At 42.5% G+C, this 21,203-nt stretch overlaps 1 protein-coding gene across 1 annotated transcript in view; it reads right to left on the bottom strand.

The window, feature by feature from the left end:
• Positions 1–3,676: 3,676 nt before the first annotated feature.
• Acbd6 (acyl-CoA binding domain containing 6) overlaps positions 3,677–21,203 on the bottom strand; it is a 144,631-nt gene continuing 127,104 nt past the window's right edge. Inside the window, exon 8 of the mRNA XM_059280606.1 lies at positions 3,677–3,959. Coding sequence (XP_059136589.1) covers positions 3,805–3,959 — 155 coding nt within the window. The 3' untranslated portion in view covers positions 3,677–3,804. The remainder of the gene's footprint in view (positions 3,960–21,203) is intronic.

Genomic DNA, 21,203 nt, shown 5'->3' on the forward strand with positions numbered 1-21,203 from the left:
CTTGGGCACCCACGCCACCATCGCTGCCACCAACCCCTCCTGTCCAGTTTTTCTAAGAGGCATAGCAACACCACGTAGACCACACAGTAGAAGCACTTAAAACAAAGAAAACTGGCAGCTAACCAAAGGTTCTCGTCTGTGACAGGAACCAGAAACTGTATCTCTGAGAGACCGAACGGCGACAATGGACGGGCTTTAGGAGAGTGTAAAGCCCTCAAAATTCCGTTCCCAGCACAGCACTGTCCCAAGCCAGGAGGTTCCAGCTTTTCCAAGTCACCTGAAACCCGCTCACATTTAAGAGCTACCAACTAGAAGGCAGGGCTTGGGCAAGGCCTGGGTGTTAGGGCAGAGTGCTTGCCTAGCCCGCCCAAGGCCCTGCCTTCAGTGTCTGCTATGATTTACACATGCAGACTCAGCCAGGGTTCCGAAGCTTAACTGAGTCAGACACTTTGCCCTCTCTTTGATATTTGTTGACTTGGTTTTCTTTGCATTTCTCATTTTTCACCAGTGTGCACCAAAACTACCATGACCACACCGAGACTACTGTAAAGGCAATTGGGGCCTTTTAGATCAGTCGATAGAGGACAAAGTAAATGATAACCATGAATAAATTTTAAATACAAAGCCAAAAAAAAGCAACATAAAGAAAGAAGGTAAGCACGCGTTCACACATAGGCACACTATGGAGGAGGCATTCTGGATGACAGTCCAAGAAATAGAGACCTGAGAAAGCAGAATAGGAAGGTGGTACGTACCGTCTAGATACCAAAGGTGGTGCTGTAACAAGTGTGTCTCATCACAACCACTTTATGAGTCCTGCCACCCAGCTTTTAGTAACCATTTTTAAAATGCTCATATGCATTAGAAATATCAAATTGGAGAGCGGAAAGCAAGGATGAGGTAAAAAAATCCTAATTAGTAAACATTAAAAACAAAAAGAGCTGGACATTTTCACCAGGCGGCAGTGGCACATGCCTTTAATCCCAGCACTTGGGAGGCAGAGCCAGGCAGATCTCTGTGAGTTGGAGGCCAGCCTGGTCTACAGAGGGAGTTCTAGGACAGGCACCAAAAACTACACAGAGAAACACTGTCTTGAAAAACAAAAAACAAACAAAAAAAACCCCCCAAAAAGCCAAAAACCAAAAAGAGCTGGACATTGCTGAGGTCTGAGCAGAAATGACTCTCCTGGGTGAAGACTTCCTATGGCATGTTCTAATAAGCAGTTGCCTTACACATGACTAGCATGAAGCTACGGCATTACTGCCTGAGCCTGCTGGAGTATGTGAAAAGCACAGGCCCTATGCATCAGGGAAGTCGGCTGGCTGGCTGCTTCAGGGCACTGTTCTTCGCTGATGAACTGCAGCCTTTGGTAATGAACTCAGGATCTGACCGGTGTGTGACAGGCGAGCATAATAATTCAATAATTTAAAGGGAATGAAAATAAACCATGACTCAGTGTTCGCTGACATTTATGGATGAAATCTTCTATAGAAGATTCAGGAAAATGATCCATAGAATACTGTGTGATAGTAAGGCTTTTGGAAATTCAGATGTTGGGAACAGAAGAATAGAAGTTTTGGAAATTAATTTTAGAATTCACCATACTTGAAACTATTAAACTGATATGATATTATCCCCCTCATACACACATTTTTTAAATTTATTTATTGAGACAAGTTCTTGCATGTAACTCAGGCTTGCTTTGAACTTATAATCTCTCCCCCTCAGCCTCCCCAGTACTGGGATGACGGGCACCATCACACTCTGCCTCACTGATAACTGTTTTTACTCATAGTCTTGGATTTAAAATCTTTAAAATAAAGTAGGCAACACAATCTATATCTTTTGCTCAAAAAGTCTATATAGTTTTAATTGTGGCAGAGCAAGCCATAAAAAACCTGTCTAAGTACTGAGTTCTATCTGCAAAAGGAAAGTAGATGGAAAAAGAAGTTCCTGAATCGTTTCTTGCTCAGAGAAGTACTCTAAAATGTTTAGATGAACGAATAACTTGCCTTGTTAATGCTGAAAAAGGGACAAAATAATGCCAATTAAACACTGCACATAGTGTCAGTGCCTCGGCCACTTTACTGTAACCGAGGTATAATTTTTATTTTTTTGTTTTTTCAGACAGGGTTTCTCTGTGTAGCTTTGTGCCTTTCCTAGAACTTGCTTTGGAGACCAGGCTGGCCTCGAATTCACAGAGATCTGCCTGCCTCTGTCTCCCAAGTGTTCGGAATAAAGGTGTACGCAACCATGGCCAGCTTTTTTTTTTTTTAGAAGATTCATTTGATGAACGTGGACACAAAAGACTTGGGTTAAGGCAGACCACAGCACAGCCAGGGCTGCAGTGACAGAACAGAGGATTACACTAACTTCCCAGTGTGCACCAAGGCCATTTCCCACAGGTAGTTACAAAATCATTTCAAAAAATGATTAGCCTTGGTGAATGGCTTGCTTTTGCATCTCAGAATGTACCGAGGTATAAAAATCATAAAACAAGCAGTACTCATATGCCAGATGCTGTGGAGGGGTTTGCTCCAGGATAGGCTAGCTCAAGCTAACAAAAACAGTACGCACTGCTACAGGCCTCCACCAAGCAAGGTGTGCTAGTGTGACAGTCACACCTGTTAGAAAATCATCTTTTAATGGCTACGTTTGCATTGCAGCTAATTTCTTCCTTCATTTCTCTTTCTTATATAATAAGAACGTCAAGGAATTCCCTAGGTGAAGTTCTTAAGATTTAAAAGGGAAAAACCAGGGAGTCAGGCTCAGAGTTGGTACAATTGTATCTTTAAAATAAAATAAGTGGCACACCTGCCTACTTACTATGCTTCTAAAACAAAACAGTGTTCCCCCAGCACCAGAAACAACTCCAACAGGAGCACACAGGGCAAGCAGACAGCCCAGCAGGTGCCAGGGCAGGCCCGAGTTGGTTTTTTTTTCGAATACTGCTGCAAAGGTCCTTATAGCTAACTTAGGGTCCTTAGGGAAATTCTTTTCCCGCTTTGTGTTTAAGGAATCCTGATCTAACAGATGTTCTCCAGAACCTATGTCTCAATCCTCAAGTGAGGTTGCTGAGTACTGCGCTGAAATGCTAAGGGTCCTGAGTTTTCACTGACTGTTGAACTGACTTCCACAGACCCAGGTGACAGAATTCTGTCCTCTCCCTCTCTCGCTTTCCTTTCTTAACACCCCTCCTCTCCTTATAGTATGTTTTCAAGTCTGTCTTAACAGAGAGCCATTTTAACCACCTATTCAGATCAGCTGTGGAACGCTACAGGACCATTTGCTCTTTACCGGGCCGGGATTTCACGACTTCCCTAACTGTCAGTGTAGTCCTGTGCTGATTGGCACATTTTGCTTCTGTACTGAGAAAGAGAGATAGAGATGGATAGATGGATTAGATAGATCAATAGAGAGAGAGAGAGAGAGAGAGAGAGAGAGAGAGAGAGAGAGAGCGAGAGAGAGAGAGAGCGCGCGCGCGAGCGAGTGCAGCCATGTTTAATATTGTGAAATATGACCTGTCTGCTCCTCTCCCCACCCTCTAGAGCAGTGATAAATTTCAAAGCGTGCTCGGCAGAATTGGATTATATTATGCACAGTACACATGTTCATCACCAAAACTGTACTCCCCCAGAATGTATGCATGGAGAATGAATTGCTGAGACGTCAGAACCCCAGTTCCTCAGAACTGATTTTATTAGCCAATGCATACCAAAGACGGGTGGTAAGGAAGGATCGTTTTTGCAGTTTCTTTCATCCTCAAGTCCTGTCCCACCAGACTGTGCTTTTCCAGTCTCTGGATCAAGCTTTGCCAGCTCTGTGCCGCTGCAGCACCAGAGAAACTGCCTTACAGCCCGTCACCTCTTCTGGCAGACAGCCGTCTTGGTCTCGGAGAGTGGGGTCAGCGCCAGACTGGAGCAGCAGCTCCACAATGTCCAAAAACTCACAGGCAGCAGCTGCAAGGGAAATTGACAAACATGAAAACGAGTTTCAGCAAGACAGGAAAACCACTCCTGTGCGGCAGGAAGTGCCAGGCAGCCACAACAGCGCGCACCCTTACGGTGGCTGCATGATATGATCGGGCCTTGCAGCGAGAACAAGTCTTAGGAAAATCAGATCTTTTTCCTTGTGTAGAAACACAGAGTGTATTTGTAAAATTGTGAGGCTTTGACCCTATTTGCAGGGACAAAATGAAAACAAAGAGTAAAAAAAGCAGTAGTTAAATGTTTTATGTTGATCTACATTTTCCAAATAATGATAAGTGGGTAACTCATGTCAAAAGGCTAAATCACTGCATCAAAGAAAACATTCTGTTTGGTCTTTGAAGAGGAAGCATACAGATATAATTAAATTCACATAGGAAAGAAAACCTGGTCTAGGAATTAGACCATCAATCACTATGTGAAATCTTGTGTGTGGGTTCGCATGTTCACATGCATGTGCAGGTGTGCTCACCTGGGTGTGAATGCATGGTGACCAGAGTTCAGCGTCAAGTGCCCTCCATTGCTGCCCACAGGGTCTCTTACTGATCTGGAGCTGGCTGGTCAGCAAGCTCCTGGGACCCTGCTGTCTCCTTCCCTCAGAACCGGAGTTACAGGGGGGTAGCCTGGCTTTTATATGTGTGTGTCGAGGCTCTGGACTCATTTCCTCAAACTTACATAGTGAGTATTTTACACATTAGCCATCTCCCCAGCCCCTGAAATCTTCAAAGGAGAGAAAGGGAGTGACTAGCGTCACCAGGTCTAGGGCACAGAAGGGGAGACCATCAAGACTTGTGATGAAGATGGTACTGTTACTGCCCCAGGACAGACAGACAGACCAATGGATTAGAGGCAGAGAGCCGTTTACCTTCTGCATATATACAGCAATCAGATCTAGGACAAAGCCAGGATTCCAATCAAGGAGCAACCAGATCTAACAATCAGATGGGCGGAAATGACTTGAGCTGAAGGCACACGGGCATCTCACACCAAATGAAACATCAACAGCGGCAAACACAAAGGTGAGCAGCCACACCAGTGTCACACAATAAAAATGAATGCAGAGTCAACTGACAATGCTAAGCAGGGAGGCCTGACGCAAGGAAGGCACCCTGAAGTCTCCTGAGCACACACCCTGGGGCAGTCACTGTGGACAATGACTCGTCATTACAGGCTAGCCTTAAACAGCCCACCCCCCACCCCCCCCCCCCCGCCCCAGTGAGAGATCCGCTTCTAGTGATGTCTATAGAGATCTCTGCAGGTTCTCCAGCAGGTATCTGAGGAATGCACACATCAGCACCATTCCTAAAGAGCATCAAGTGCAGACGGCTCAAATGTTCACGAGCAGTAACGGGTAGAAACGGAACACTGTTCATCTAGTATGAAATTCTACACACTGTGAAAACCAAGGAACTCCAACTTTACACAAGATGGGTTTATCTCAAACACATAAGGTTGAAGAATTAAAAAAAAAAAGCAAATAAGAATACACTTTAGCCGGGCAGTGGTGGCGCACGCCTTTAATCCCAGCACTCGGGAGGCAGAGCCAGGCGGATCTCTGTGAGTTCGAGGCCAGCCTGGTCTCCAAAGTGAGTTCCAGGAAAGGCACAAAGCTACACAGAGAAACCCTGTCTCAAAAAACCAAAAAAAAAAAAAAAAAAAAGAATACACTTTAGCAGGATTCTATTTAAAGAAACACTTAAAAACAGACAAAGTTGATTATTGCTTAGACATACAACTATGTTGTGAAACTATGAAAGAAAGCATTCATATAAAATTTGCAATAAAACTGGGCACACACCCATAATTCAGCACCTGAGAGGCCTAGGCAGGAGGGTTATGATAAATTCAAGGCCAGCCTGATCTACAGAGTGCATTCTAGGTCAGCTGGAACTACAGTGGGACCCTGTTTCAACACAACTAAACAGAACTTGAGTAGTGGTAATTACCACAGTGACCAGGGTACTAAAGGAAGGACGTGATTGGAGCACCACCCTCCAGGGCTCACCAGATGGACTGGTGATGTTCCAGTTCTTAAGCCAGGGAGCAGACCCGTTTTCTACAGCTGTGATTTACCTCACCCACACATTTCACAGAGGTTTCTGGGGTATGATGCGTCCTGCAACAACAAAAAGCCTCCTGAGAAGAGGCACAGAAGGCTATGGAGGCTGATCCCAGGGCTGCTGTGGTGAGCAAATTCTGCACCCATCTTGTCAGGGATGCAGTTGAGGTTCCTGCTGTGAGAACTTCTGATACACGTAAATAGCCCACTCTGGTAAACAAGTGAGTGTTGTGGCAGAGACACATGGCTAAGGCAGAGGGGGAGGAAAGGGAGGGAAGCACTTGACCTCTTCACACTGAGGACAGCTTTAGCTGCTAATTCCCTAGGCTGAGGAAGCTCCCTGATACTCCTACTTTGCTGTTTGTTTTTTTTTTTTTTTTTTTTTGAGACAGGGTCTCACCATATACCTCTGGCTGACCTGGAACTCATTATGTAGACAGGCTAGTCTTGAACTCATAGAGATCTACCCATCTGCCGCCTGAATGCTGGGATAAAAAGGGTATTCAACCAGGCTCTTTCTATTCGGTTATTTTAGCCACAACAGGAGGGTGACTTTGGTTAACAGCCGTTTCCACCTATATCAGATGTTCACGTCCTTTGTCCTGATCGCTATGGTATAACACAATGATTTCAAACTGTCCTGATCGCTATGGTATAACACAATGATTTCAAACTGTCCTGATCACTATGGTATAACACAATGATTTCAAACTGTCCTGATCACTATGGTATAACACAATGATTTCAAACTGTCCTGATCGCTATGGTATAACACAATGATTTCAAACTGTCCTGATCGCTATGGTATAACACAATGATTTCAAACTGTCCTGATCGCTATGGTATAACACAATGATTTCAAACTGTCCTGATCGCTATGGTATAACACAATGATTTCAAACTGTCCTGATCACTATGGTATAACACAATGATTTCAAACTGTCCTGATCACTATGGTATAACACAATGATTTCAAACTGTCCTGATCACTATGGTATAACACAATGATTTCAAACTGTCCTGATCACTATGGTATAACACAATGATTTCAAACTGTCCTGATCACTATGGTATAACACAATGATTTCAAACTGTCCTGATCGCTATGGTATAACACAATGATTTCAAACTGTCCTGATCGCTATGGTATAACACAATGATTTCAAACTGTCCTGATCGCTATGGTATAACACAATGATTTCAAACTGTCCTGATCGCTATGGTATAACACAATGATTTCAAACTGTCCTGATCGCTATGGTATAACACAATGATTTCAAACTGTCCTGATCGCTATGGTATAACACAATGATTTCAAACTGTCCTGATCGCTATGGTATAACACAATGATTTCAAACTGTCCTGATCGCTATGGTATAACACAATGATTTCAAACTGTCCTGATCGCTATGGTATAACACAATGATTTCAAACTGTCCTGATTGCTATGGTATAACACAATGATTTCAAACTGTCCTGATCACTATGGTATAACACAATGATTTCAAACTGTCCTGATCACTATGGTATAACACAATGATTTCAAACTGTCCAACCAATCTTACACACCTAGGTAATACTTACTTGACCATGATTTTCTGAAACAGTTAGTGTGCAGAACTGGTATTATTTCATGCATAGACACTTAGTAGAACTCAACACCAGAAGCAATGGAGGCCTGGCCTTTATTGAGGGTGTTCTAAGCTACCAGTCAATCTCTTTAATGGATGTAGGACCTCAGACATTTCTTTTCTTTCTTGAGAAAGAGAACTTTAATAATATCTTTCAAGAAATCTTTCCATTTCATCTAGGCTATCTAATTTATTGGTTGAAAGTTGTTCATGATGTTTCCTTGTTTGCTTAACAATACAGTGTAAGATATTGGTCATTGTCTCATGCTTGAAATTGCTCTTTTCTTGCACATGTGTGTGGTGTGTATGTATGTATGGAGTGTGTGGGTGCAGGTGCACAAGCAGGCACATGTAGAGGCCAGAGCAGGACATCGGTGTCTTCCTTTATCCTTTACTCCATATTTTTTTGAGACAGGGTGTCTCACTGAACCTGACCTTGTCTATTCAACTAACTACTGGTGAGCAAACTCCAGGAACCGCCAGTCTCCGCCTCACCAGCAGACATCTCAGGAGAGGGCCACTGTGCCAGACTTACATGGGTGCTGGGAGAGAACTCAGGTCCTCATGCTTATGAAGCATGCCCTTTACCTTCCGGGCTATCTCCTCAACCCCATGAATTTCTTTTATTTATAAGTTATTCAAAATTATGTTAAATTTTCAAATAGTTGGGTGTTTTCCAAATATATGTGTTATTGAGTTCTAACTTAGTTCTGTGGTGGTCAGATGGTAAAATTTGCATGATTTCTAGTGTGTGTGTGTGTGTGTGTGTGTGTGTGTGTGTGTGTAAGATTACTGTCCTGCTCTATTGGTATTAATAATTAAAGAGCCTGACTATCTTTACTCCTAGGCCAGTGCTTCCAGCTTTGACCTGATTGTATGCTATGAAGAAGGCAAGAGTTGTTGAGCAAAAGCCAGGTGATGGTAGACTATAAACTGGTGTAGCTCTGGTGTCTTTTTATATTTTGGTTGGGAGCCTTATCTTTTTATGGCTGAACCATCTCTCCAGGCCTCGGATGGCTTTTTACGTCCCCTATCCTAATTACTTAAGTCAACAAACTCTTGTCCATAACCAGAGAGAACCCGGTTCTAAGTGAACCAGAGTGGAGGATGGGCATTTTCTGAGCTAAAAGAAGACCACCTGGGAACGCTATCTCTGCCTTCAGTGGCGAAGGATCTCCTGCATGGGAAAGTAGCATTTGATGAATGGATGGAGAACAGAGAAAAGGCAGAGAGAAGCAAGAAGCGTCAGTTCCACACTTAGAGCAGCTACTGCTTGGTGACGTAATGTATGTGTGTGCAGGTATGTGTAAGTATGTGCAGACCCCGAGCCTCGAGAGTTACTCCTGAGGAACTTCCCCGACAGGGAGGAAGGCAGAGACAGGCCCAAGGTCCAAGATCACATAGTGTTTAAAATTAGAACACTCTTTCAGCATCTCCCCCCATCCATCTTGTGTGATGCTGGGGCCTCATGCAGTCTGCATGTACTGTACCACTGAGCCATATGACCAGGCCACCAACTGACACTGAGAATTTAAAACTGCCCCCTCAAATAATCTCAATCAATATTTCTACTTTAAATTTCCAGAGTTTAAACACAAATAACTGTATACCCACTTAGACTGACATGCAGACAGTCCCATAAAATAGAAGCAGTTAAAGATGCACTGCCTGGGGGGTCAAGTAGCTGTGAGGACATATACATATGCATTATACACACACATATACATTACACACACATATATTACATACACACATATACATTATACACATATGCATTATACACATATATACATATACATCACACACATACACATTACATACACACATACATATACGTTATACACACACATACATATACATTATACATACATACACACAACACACATATACATTACACACACATATACACATACATTATATATGCACACATATATACATATACATCATACACACAAATATACATATACATTACACACACACACACACACACACACACACACACACACACACACACACTAAAACCTATCCACAGAACATCTACATTCTAAACAATAACCACTCAGCAGTTGCTGTGGGGAGCACTTGGTTAGCTTTTAAAGGGGGATCTTTTTAACAGTATTTGTTAGAAACTCTCTATACAAACCCTTACATAATTCAGGACAGCCATCGTGATCTAACACGTAGTTCTTCTAACCCAGCACTTAAGCAGGATGGGGCTGAGGAGATGTGTACTGAAGATGCAGAATGTGGTCTCGCAGGCAAAGCGGCAGTTCCAGGGGTGCTGGGCCACGAAGTCACCTTTCCAGCAGTGAAGTATGATCTACTCAGGTTCTAACTCGGGAGCAGAGGTTTAAGAATTGAATTCCATAGCTGGCTGACTGCAACCACCCAACTAAGGAAACAGTGCTTGCGTTGTGTAACAGTCCCTAGCACGACTGACTGAGTGAAGCTGAATTTCACTCAGTGAAGGGGAGTGAGGCTTAACTGACAATATTCCAGAGCAGAGTGTGCTGCATACACATACATAAAGAGTTTTATTAACACGCACCTGAGGTTCATGCAAAGACAGACCCACATGGAAGCACAGACAAGCCGGGAGTCACAGCAGAGGAAAAGAGAGACAGATCAATTTAAATGATGGGATCTTGCCTATAAAGCCATACAAGTGAGTTTGATGCTGGATCTGAGGGAGGCATGCGGGGGGCACACTGGAACCTAGGGGAGATTGGCTCACACAGGTGCCCAGCACACTGCTGTTGAAGAAATGGACCTGGATCTCCAGTCACATGCTTGCTGGTTTTGTATCCTCTCTCCAGTGCATGCTCTAGTTTATTTATTTATTTGTTTGTTTGTTTGTTTAGGTATCCTTTCCATCCATCCAGCATGGTGCTGAGAAGTTAGAATTTGCTCAGAATTGATTCCCCTGCCTCTGGCATCTTGAGTGACTCACAGGTCACAAGCCAGAATGTGTAATCTTCTCACTCTCTCAAAACAAAGGCAAAGACAACGGGAAAGGAAAGAAGGTGATGGAGACGGGGACCGGGGCTAACATCCACCAAATTAGCGAGGGCCTCATCGGTGCCCACAAAGTCAGGGAAACACAAAAACAGTCGGAAGCCCATCCTGGAAAAGCCCAAGCCAGTCTACAGGGACCAGCACAGTTGGTGAATTTATGGTACCCTGGGAACCTCTATTTGTCAAGTGCCATACAGGCAGCCCCGACACTGGCACAGGTGAAGATGAATTTTCATTCAGAGCAGTGAGCCTTCTGACTCCATTAATCCTCGGGGTTTTGATGATGAATTTCTTTCTTGTTTTATTTTATTTATTTTCACTCTACTGCCTCCTCCCACTGCCCTGTAACAGTGTGGAAGGAACAGAACAGATGGTGCTTTCCGTGGAAGCCTGAGGGCTCATGAGGATACAAAGCCGGCCCACTCTGCAATCACATGACCATACGTGCAAGGAAAGCCTTGATTTCCCCTGGGAGACACAGATGCAATGATATTAGTATTCCCAGTGGAGGAAGAGGAGGGGAAAGCTAACAGGCCATTTATAAGGAAGACCACACTTACTGCGATATACTCCAGCATGGAGCATGTTTAATCACAAAATTAACAGGAGGACCAGTATCTGAAGACTCAAAACACTCAGGTAAAACATGGGGAAATCAGGGTTTTAATATGTTTCCACAAAAAGACCATTTAAGACAAACCAGCAAGGCCATACAGGAGCACAATAGTGGCCTCTAGTTAACCTGCAGTTGGCTCTGACCCAGTTTTAATCGGAAGAAGCCAGGATTTACAACCTGCTTAAGGATGGAGTTTGACAACTGCTATAATCAGAAGAGCTGTCAACCCAAGGACAGCTGTCAAGCTCAGCCATAATTCATAAAAAGTAATAGCTGAGTCCCCAAAGGCCTCCCCAATACTGTCTGCATTCACTGTATTTAACTATACTTACAGTTTCATGAAACCCCAAGAATAGGTTAACGCCCTAAAATCAAATCAAATCAGAAGCCACAGCACCCACCAAATAAAAAGGATTAAATAACATTAAATGACTAAATGAATAAAATATGCTCAAGAGACTCCTAGGCACATAATAGGTGCTTAATAAATGATCATTACTGCTATTATGACATATAAGACTATTTTGACTATTCTAAAAAGTGTCAAAATTCCAGTAATCTAGTAAAGAAATACAACTAAAAGTGAATTACCCTAAAAGTGATTATTAATCTGAAAATATTAATTTTCATGAAGCACTCCTGAGTTGTCAAAACATTTTAGTTTTATATATTTGTAATGCCCAAACCTCTGACTGATGATATTATTTTAGTGTTTAATTATTTTGATTATAACATATATGGTTATTTGCTGAGTTCTTTCCACAAAGATTAATAAACCTGAGAGAAAGAAATAGAGGGTGTCTGAGTAGATCAATTTTGGGTAAGATTCCTGAATTAAGGATAGTTTTTATTAATGTCTAATACCCCAGTGAACAGAAAAAGATTATAAAAGCATACAGGACATGAGTATCAGCATGTGTTTACTCATAGCAGTCATGGAAATCGGCTCTGCCTCACTGACCAAGAAGGCCAGTGAGAAGGGACTTCCCCGTTTTCATTATTCCTGGGTAGGTTACTTTCTACACTGGATGTAACGGTGCATGCCTAGTAATGTGATGTAAAGTACATGTGATCCTAGTGCTTTGGCTGGGTAGGAGTATTATGTGTTTGAAGCCAGCCTGGGCTACATAGCAAGTTCCAGGTTAGTCCTGGCTATACAGTGAGACCCTGTTTCAAAAAACTAAACATCACCCTCTCTCTGTAGTCATCTTCCACAGATACTGTGAGTTCTATCCGGCACTGCAGCTGTGCACGGTATCAGAGAACAGGAGTGGATGTGGAATCAGAAGACCTGGACAGTGGCTTTACTCTCTACAGCTGCACTGCTTGCTGCAGAGGTCAGAGCACATTCCCGGCCACCAGATGTTCATCTGCAAGCAGGGAAAGCAATACCCAAGCTTGAGCATTTGTTGGAAAGACTATAAAACAGAAAGGGCAATACCACTACCTTATCTCCAAGTGTGTGTGTGTGTGTGTGTGTGTGTGTGTGTGTGTGTAAGCTTTAATGGGCTACAAAATACATACAAAAGAATATCGGTCATATACATGTTTTCTAGAGATGAATCCACCATGTAACTTATTCATGCATCATCTCATCAGTATTAGAATCCCAGAAGCATCCCTCCCAGTTTTACCAGCCACTTCTGCCAAATTAACCATCCTCCTGTCTCCTGATGCTGGAGACAGGTCTCCCCATTATTGACTTTCATATAACGGAAAGTACACTGCATGCACTCTTGGGTTCAGTGTCTTGAGCTCCAAGCTTTGTTCACGTGGCTGTGGCTCATTTTCACTACACAACAGCATCCTGCTGAGAAAACACTTCAGATTACCACAACTATGCTGTGTAATTCTCAGATCTGAAGAGTCTAGCACTTTACCAACTCCAGGAATTATCAGCAAATAATCTTTTTGTTGTTGTTCATTTGTCTGTTTTGAGACAGGATCTCTCTATGTAGCCCTGGCTGTCCCAGAACTCATCATATAGAAAAGGCTGGCCTCGAACTCACAGAGATCTTCTTGCCTCTGTATCCTGAGTTCTGAGATTAAAGGTGTACAGCATCATACCCTGCCAGTAAATATTCTTATATATTGATTCTCCTAAAATCTTTCTTGGAACCCCTATTAGAAATTTCTCACTTCCCCTTTAAAAAAAAATAGCTGGGCAGGAGTGGCGCATGCCTTTCATCTCAGCACTCAGGAGGCAGAGATAGGTGGATCTCCGAATTCGAGGACACCCACGAATTCGAGCGAATTCTAGGACTGCCAGGGCTACATAGAGAAACTCGTCTCGAGAAAACAACAGTAACGAAATTGGTGGGAGAGGGAACTGGAGAGATGGCTCAGTGGTTAAGAGTACTGGCAACTCTTCCAGAGGCCGGGATTCAATTCCCAGCACCTACATGGTGACTCACAACCATCTGGAACTCCAGCTCCAGTGGATCTGACACCCTCTTCTGGCCTCTGTGGGCACCAAGCACACATGGTGCACATACACACACACACATGCAGGCAAAACACCTGTGCACAAAAGATAAAACTAAGTCAAGAGTGTGTGTGTGGGGGGGAGGGAATGAACAGGACCAGTGGTAGAGGTCAAAGCATGGACAAGGGCTTGGCCACTGAGCCATGTGACTGGCTTTTTACTAGGCTCTAGCCTCTACCACAGTCTCTCTCTCCTTTCCTGTCCTCCCTTCCTCTGACTTCTTACAGCTTCCAGCACACCTTTTTCTTTTCTTCCATGACTTGTGCTAGCTGCACACTTTAACCTAACCACTGCAAAATTTCTGCACTTTACAATTTTTATTTGAACTGGAGTTTCTTTCATGCACACCTGTTCATTTCTGGTGAAACTCATTCTTGTGCTCTTGATTCCCTGACTCTAAACACTTGCTCTAATAATTCTTCCCCAAAGGTTTCACTGAAGTTCTGTGCAATGTGATCCAGGGTTGGTGGGACGGCTCAGCAGGTAAGGGCACTCGTCACCAAGCCTGGCAACTTGAGTTCAATCCCCAAGATCCACACGGTGGAGAAAGGGAATCTACCTGTTCATGCTGTCCTCCACATGTGTGCTGGGGCATGTGCACACCCCTCCCCAATAACTAAGTGTGAAAACAACTGAATCCCGAAGTGTACCTCACCCACTGATGTGCATGTAACTGCAGTCTGTAATGTTAGACTGCGGGTTTATTCTCATCTGAGGAACATCGGAACGCTGCACTGGAAATGTATTCTTCGGAAAAGTTTAGCATTTACGGGCAGGAAGAGGACTCAGTCAGTAAAGTACATGCTGCATAAGCTAGGGGACCTGAGTCCAGAACCTTTGTATCTATGCAAGAAAGCTGGGTGCAGGGTGTGTGCAGGGGAGGTGCAGACCAGAGGCCTCAGCTGGCTCTACAGGAACTGGTGAGCTCCAGGTTCAGGAAGGACCTTGCCTCAAAAATATAAGGTAGCGTGATGGAGGAAGACACCTAACATCAACTTCTGGTCTCCACGTACACCTGTATACTGTATACCTACACATACACTGTACAGCCATATACACACACTGTATAGTTGTACACCTGTACACAAAGTGTACACCTGTATAGACACACACACTACACCCCTGTAAACACTGTACACACACACACTGTACACCTGTACACACATACTATATAGCTGTACACACACTGTATTCCTGTACACACACACTGTACAGCTGTACACACACACTATGTACCTGTAGACATACTGTATACCTGTACATACACACTGTACAGCTATACACACACTGTATAGCTATACACACTGTACAGCTATACACACATACTATCCACTTATAGAAACACACATACTGTCCACCTGTACACACATACAAACTGTACACTTATACACACACACACACAGTATGTTGTGAAATAATCTTTTTGTACATTGTGAAGATGTGTCACTAGGATTAGTTTAATAAAAAGCTGAACGGCAAATAGCTAGGCAGAATTTTCAGGGCAGAGAGAATGCTGGGAAGAAGGGCAGAGTCACAAGGAGACACTGAGATGAAGAGTAAGCAGAATGAGAAATACATAGATGAGATCAACAAGCCTTGGGGCAACACATAGATTAATAGAAATGAGTTCATTTAAGTTATAAGAGCTAGCTAAAAACAAGCCTAAGTTATTGCCCGGGATCTTTTAATTAATAAGAAGTCTCCATGTGGTTATTTGGGAGCTGGCCAGGACAGAAAAAGACTAGCTACAAATGCCACTCAACATGGGGCCACGGATATCCCCATAAGACCTGGGAAAGCTCAAAAAAAGGTTCCAAACACACAAAATTGGAGCCACATGTGGCTTATCCTACTCCCACAGTCTCTCATGTGGCCATGGAACAGAGATGCATCTCCAGCCGCTGCTTGTAGGCTTGAGCTGCTAGCATGCCACGAGCTAAGCTGTGGGGTGGTTTGAGTTTTGCTCATGCAGACAGAAAAGGTTTACAGATATGAAGTAAAGCAGACTTAGATGGGAAAAAACCTCTAAACAGTTACAGTGTGTTTAACAATGTACATAGGCTTAAGAAAGAAAAAGGGTATAGATAGTCATAAAAAACAGTTTAAAAATACCAAAGTCTTTCAAGAGAGAAGTAAAGTAATTTAAAAAAAGAATAAGCCATGTAGAGGTGAGAAATACACAGGGAGTGGGAATCCTGTATGGTGTTGTATTGACTTTACATTTTTTGATTGCTGATGAGCAAACAATAGCTTCTGTGAGACACCGGATTATAAAAACTACTAAATTAAACCAACCTGTATTATTTAAAAAAGGTCTTAACTTCAAAATGGAAGTCAAAAAATATGTTACACTGGGGAAGAAGTTATGCTTTTGTTTCCACAGAAAACAAAAGGCTATGGATTCATTCAAGGCTGATAGAGACCAGATTTGATTGAGGGAGACCCCTTGAAAATCGTGGCTATAGACATAAACATAAAACAAAAAAATCACCTTTGGCTGGCTTGTGCACACCACACATTCCATACTTGTGTTAATTCAGATATATATGTTACCTTTGAAAGCTTGTATGTTTTCAGAACAAGGGGACCAGACACCAATGAAAATGGGTGGCCAGGTGATTCAGCCTCTCAGAATGTTGCAGTTTTCTCAAAGTTCTGCATCCAGAACAGCCTCAAGACTGCTGGCTGAGATGGTCTAGCCTCACAGACTGCTCCAGCCAGAACTTTAGATAAGCTCTGTACTTTCCCATCACAGAGACTGGACAACAGCTAGATCCTCAGGACTTGACCATTATCTTAATTTTTTTTAAGGGTCCTTCAAAGGTGCCAGCGCCCCCACACAACAGGCAGCAGTCTAGAGAACACAATGCCCACATTCCCAGGAGATGGGGTAGGTGGTTTTTGGTCATTCAGTGGATTATGGACATTTGTCATTGTTTAGTGGGGTTGGCTACAAGTTGTTGGTCACGGTCAGGAAAAAAAGCTGAATGAAGGAGATTAGACTCAGGGATCTCGTTCTAAAAAGAGAAAAGGGGGATATAGAAATGATAGGATAAAAGGGTAGATTATTGTACCTATCTTTCAAACTAAAAAAATAACTACTAGTCTCAAATATTTTACATTGATAGGGATTTTGGTATATTGATACATATTGAAAGTTATTTTTGTAGTACTGAATGTATGCTTTTACTCTTGTTTGGGGTACTTTGCTTATGCGGCTCATTTAAAAATGTAATGTATAACTAAGAAATGCAGGCTAGTAGTTAGTCATCTATAATAATCAAACTCATAGTCATGTTAGGTATGCTTTCAAAGTTAAACAGATAGATTTTAGATAGATAGATGGTCTTCAAACACTTCAAAGACCTACAGCAAATGGCATTTAAGATGTTTAATAACCTGAGGCTTTTTATGACAATGAGACACATCTGCTCCATCTTCAGAGAAGATGATGGGCACTGAAGAAATTCCATACAGAGTTTGCTTTTATTATGGCAAGGTTAGCCACTGGGCAAAGAAACTGTCCTTGCCTTGATTGCCAACAATATGCTGTACAAACTGGACATGCAAAACACACAGGAAAGTTATTGCTGAACTTTGCCAAAACAAGGCGGAACAGTCCTTCAAAATTCCTGCTTCATAGAAGAGTCTGCCAGATACTCTAGGCCTGTAGGCCAAAGATTGGATGCCCCAGTGTTGCAGAGGAACCTTGGTGACTGTCCAAGCAACCAGATGTCTGTCATTTCTATAGGTTTGGAAGTAGCTTGTACTACACTTCCTGTTACTCAGGTAATATTATACCCTTTTGGGGTCTTTGGTGGAGTTAAAGACTAGGTAGTCATAGTTTCAGCTTTCCTTAGCTATGAGGTAAATTAGGTACAGAGCTTTGTAATCATCAAGATGGAATAAATAATGGTGTATTTTCTCTAAATATGCCAAATACAAATGGACTGGACTTAGTAATGCAATTCTTACCTGATAATTGTTCTTATTGTTTATAGTTTTATTAAGTTAGAATTAAAACATTTCCTTTTTATTTAGACAAAAAGGGGGAAATGTTGTAGAATAATTTTTTTGTACACTGTGAAGATTTGTAACTCAGATTGGTTTAATAAAAAGCTGAATGGCCAATAGCTAGGCAGGATTTTCAGGGCAGAGAGAATGATGGGAAGAAGGGTGGAGTCGCAAACAGAATGGGAAGCATGTAGATAAGGTAAACGAGTCTTGGGGCAGCACACAGATTAACAGAAATGGGTTAATTTAAAAATATAAGAGGTAGCTACAAACAAGTCTAAGCTATCAGATGAGCTTTCTTAATAAGAAGTCTCCATGTGGTCATTTGGGAACTGACAGGTCGGACAGAAAAAGACTAGCTACAACTGTGCACCTGTACACACACACTGTACACCTATACACAGACTATACATACACACACTGTACACTTGTACACACACTGCACCTGCACACACATACACTGCGCACTTGTACACACAAACTGTGCACCTGTACACACATACACTGTGCACCTGTACACACACAGTGTACCTGCACACACACACTGTGTACCTGTACACACACACTGTACACCTGCACACACACACTGTGCACCTGCACACACACACTGTACACCTGCACACACACTGTGCACCTGCACACACACACTGTACACCTGTACACACTGTGCACCTGCACACACATGGGGTGGGGACAGAGAGGGAACGGTAAGTTTAGCATACACTTCTGTCAGTGAGGGAAGTAGGAGAGGACAAACCAGACCAGTGCACTTACTTTAGTTTCTTAACTTTTGATTTCCCAAACAATCAAGAATATAAATTTGAACTTTAAATTTGTGTGAAATGGGGTTCCCCACCTTCAACTAGACACTGGTCTGAAGTAGATAATCTGGTTTTCTTTGTACTGTTAGACTAAGTCAAATCTTTTTTTTTAAAACAACAACAAAAAAAGTGTTTATTTTTTAAAAGTTTTTTTTTTTTTTTTAAGCCGGGCGGTGGTGGCGCACGCCTTTAATCTCAGCACTCAGGAGGCAGAGCCAGGCGGATCTCTGTGAGTTCGAGGCCAGCCTGGTCTACAGAGCGAGATCCAGGAAAGGTACAAAGCTATACAGAGAAACCCTGTCTCAAAAAACCAAAAACAAAACAAGTTTTTTTTTTAATATAAAAAAAAATAAGATGTGGTGAGAGAAGCTAATGGGCTCTCATTTGAAAACGAAGCATACCTGAATCAAATAATATGAAAATAATACCAGAACTCAAAACTCTATGTAGGGAGTAAACAATATATATGCTTGAAAAATTTTAAAATATATACACATTTATGTATATATGTATCTTTAATTTTTCATAAATGAATTTCACTGTATTTACAAAAATGAAATTAAGAAATACTGAAAACAGCAAGATTTGTTTTTCTTGTAATATGAATGAAACTGACTCTAGACTTTCTTGCGGTAGAAATGCATTCCTAAATTAAAGTTATGATTGGAATAAATGATAACTCTATAAGATAAGCTTTCTATGCAGTTTCCAAGTCATGTGAATAAAAAGCAGTTTTAGTAATTTCCATACTGCATAAGATGTTCTGCTATCCTGAAGTACATTCCTTTGTACCCTGAAGAGGACCTGGATACATGGAACAAACTCTGTTCCTATCGAAGGGCAATCACCCAACATGTAAGTTCATCATTCTTAACTTCTTCCTGGAAATCCTTAGGAATACAGCCTTTCACATGTCAGTGCATTAAGAAAGAAACACACCTTTCAATGGGAGAGCAATTCATGGGGCTGCGGTTTTCTCACTAGGCTGTGTGACAACCATGAACTGACATACTTTAATCCTCTGTAATGACGTCAGCTTGTTCATGTTGGTCACCTTTGGATCTCTCACATGTCTATTTTTCCTAGTGGCGATTTCATTATATAGCCTAGGCTGGCCTTAAATTTGAAATCTTCTTCCTCAGCCTATAGAGAAGCTGAACTACTGGTGTGCATCACTGACATGGTTCTTTGTATGTGTTTGTGCACGTGATTGTGTGTGCAGGTGGAGAACGATTGAATAAGGCACCAGTGGAGTCTCTGGCCTCCAAATGTACAAGCTCAGAAATGATTGTGTGTGTGCATATGTATGCACGTGTGTGTGTGTGTGTGTGTGTGTGTCCTCGTAAGTCTTGGGCATTTGCATACTTGGCCCCCAGTTGGTATTTGGGGAGGATTAGGAGGTGTGGCCTTGCTGGAGGAAGCATGTCATTGGGGTGGGCTTTGAGGTTTCAGTATGGATGCCCAGAGTCCAGGGAAGATGCTACATCCTGCGTGGGATATCTGAGGGAAAAAAAAAAGTCTATGTACACTATGCTCTTATGTCTGTTAACTTTATTCCTCTAAGACAAAATTCCATATATTCAGCTACAGCTCTGTCTGGCATTCAGGACAAGAATAAATGTAGATACACCAAGCTCTTTGTCCATCTACTTTATTTCTCTGGGATGAAATCCTGTCTACACAGCTTCAGTTCCGTCCTGACACTTAGTTCCTCTTTGTCCCCTCATTTACTGCCCTCTCATAGTCCTGCTAACAACTAAGCTCTTATGCTTCCAGCCTCATCTTCATCCTCTGTTTCTTTGCCCTCCATCTCTACTTGCTCTCTACTCTTGGCTCTGATGAACTACAAGAGTTCTGCCTTACCATCTACAAAGCCTCTGTGTTCTTCCCTTCTCCCTGGTCATGCCCTTCTGTCCGCCTCTACAGAAAATGCCTGTTTCCTCTTCCCCTGGCCACACAGTTCTCTGCCTCCTCAGGAATGTTGCTCCACCCTACCTTCCACCTTGATATGTGAAAAACTCTTTTGTTCTCAGTCAATTGCTCTGGAGAGCCACTAGGCCTCAAGGAAGGCAATGGTCTGAGCTTCATTAGGACAAGAAACAAAGCTATGGTTTTTTTTTGGGGGGGGGCAATTAGTTACCTAAAAGTTCAGCAGGTCTGAGGAGCTGAAATGTTTGCCAAATGGTCTGGGAATATTTGGGCATGCAAGAATTTCATAGAAGAAGACAGCTGAAATATTAAAGGCTGGGTAACACCAAATATTCATAATAAACGGCTTGCCTTTTGACAGACCCTTGGCCAAAGTACAGCTTTAATACACAGCTGAATCTCTATGATATATCCTTGTGGCTCGCCACATTTCAGAGACTTGTGCCATTCTGAGTCCGCCCTCTCTGCTTCCTGCTGGTGGTTTGAGACATCAACGCTGAGATGCTGCTCCAGCTGTGCCCTCTGCCAGCTCTGCTCCAGCATCATGGACTCTAACCCTCTGGAACTGTAAGTCTAAAATAAACTCTTCTGTAAGTTGCCTTGGTCATGGTGTTTTATCACAGCCATAGGAAAGTATCAATACCTTG

This window comes from Peromyscus eremicus, chromosome 15 (assembly GCF_949786415.1).
Source record: "Peromyscus eremicus chromosome 15, PerEre_H2_v1, whole genome shotgun sequence".
Lineage (NCBI taxonomy): Eukaryota > Metazoa > Chordata > Mammalia > Rodentia > Cricetidae > Peromyscus > Peromyscus eremicus.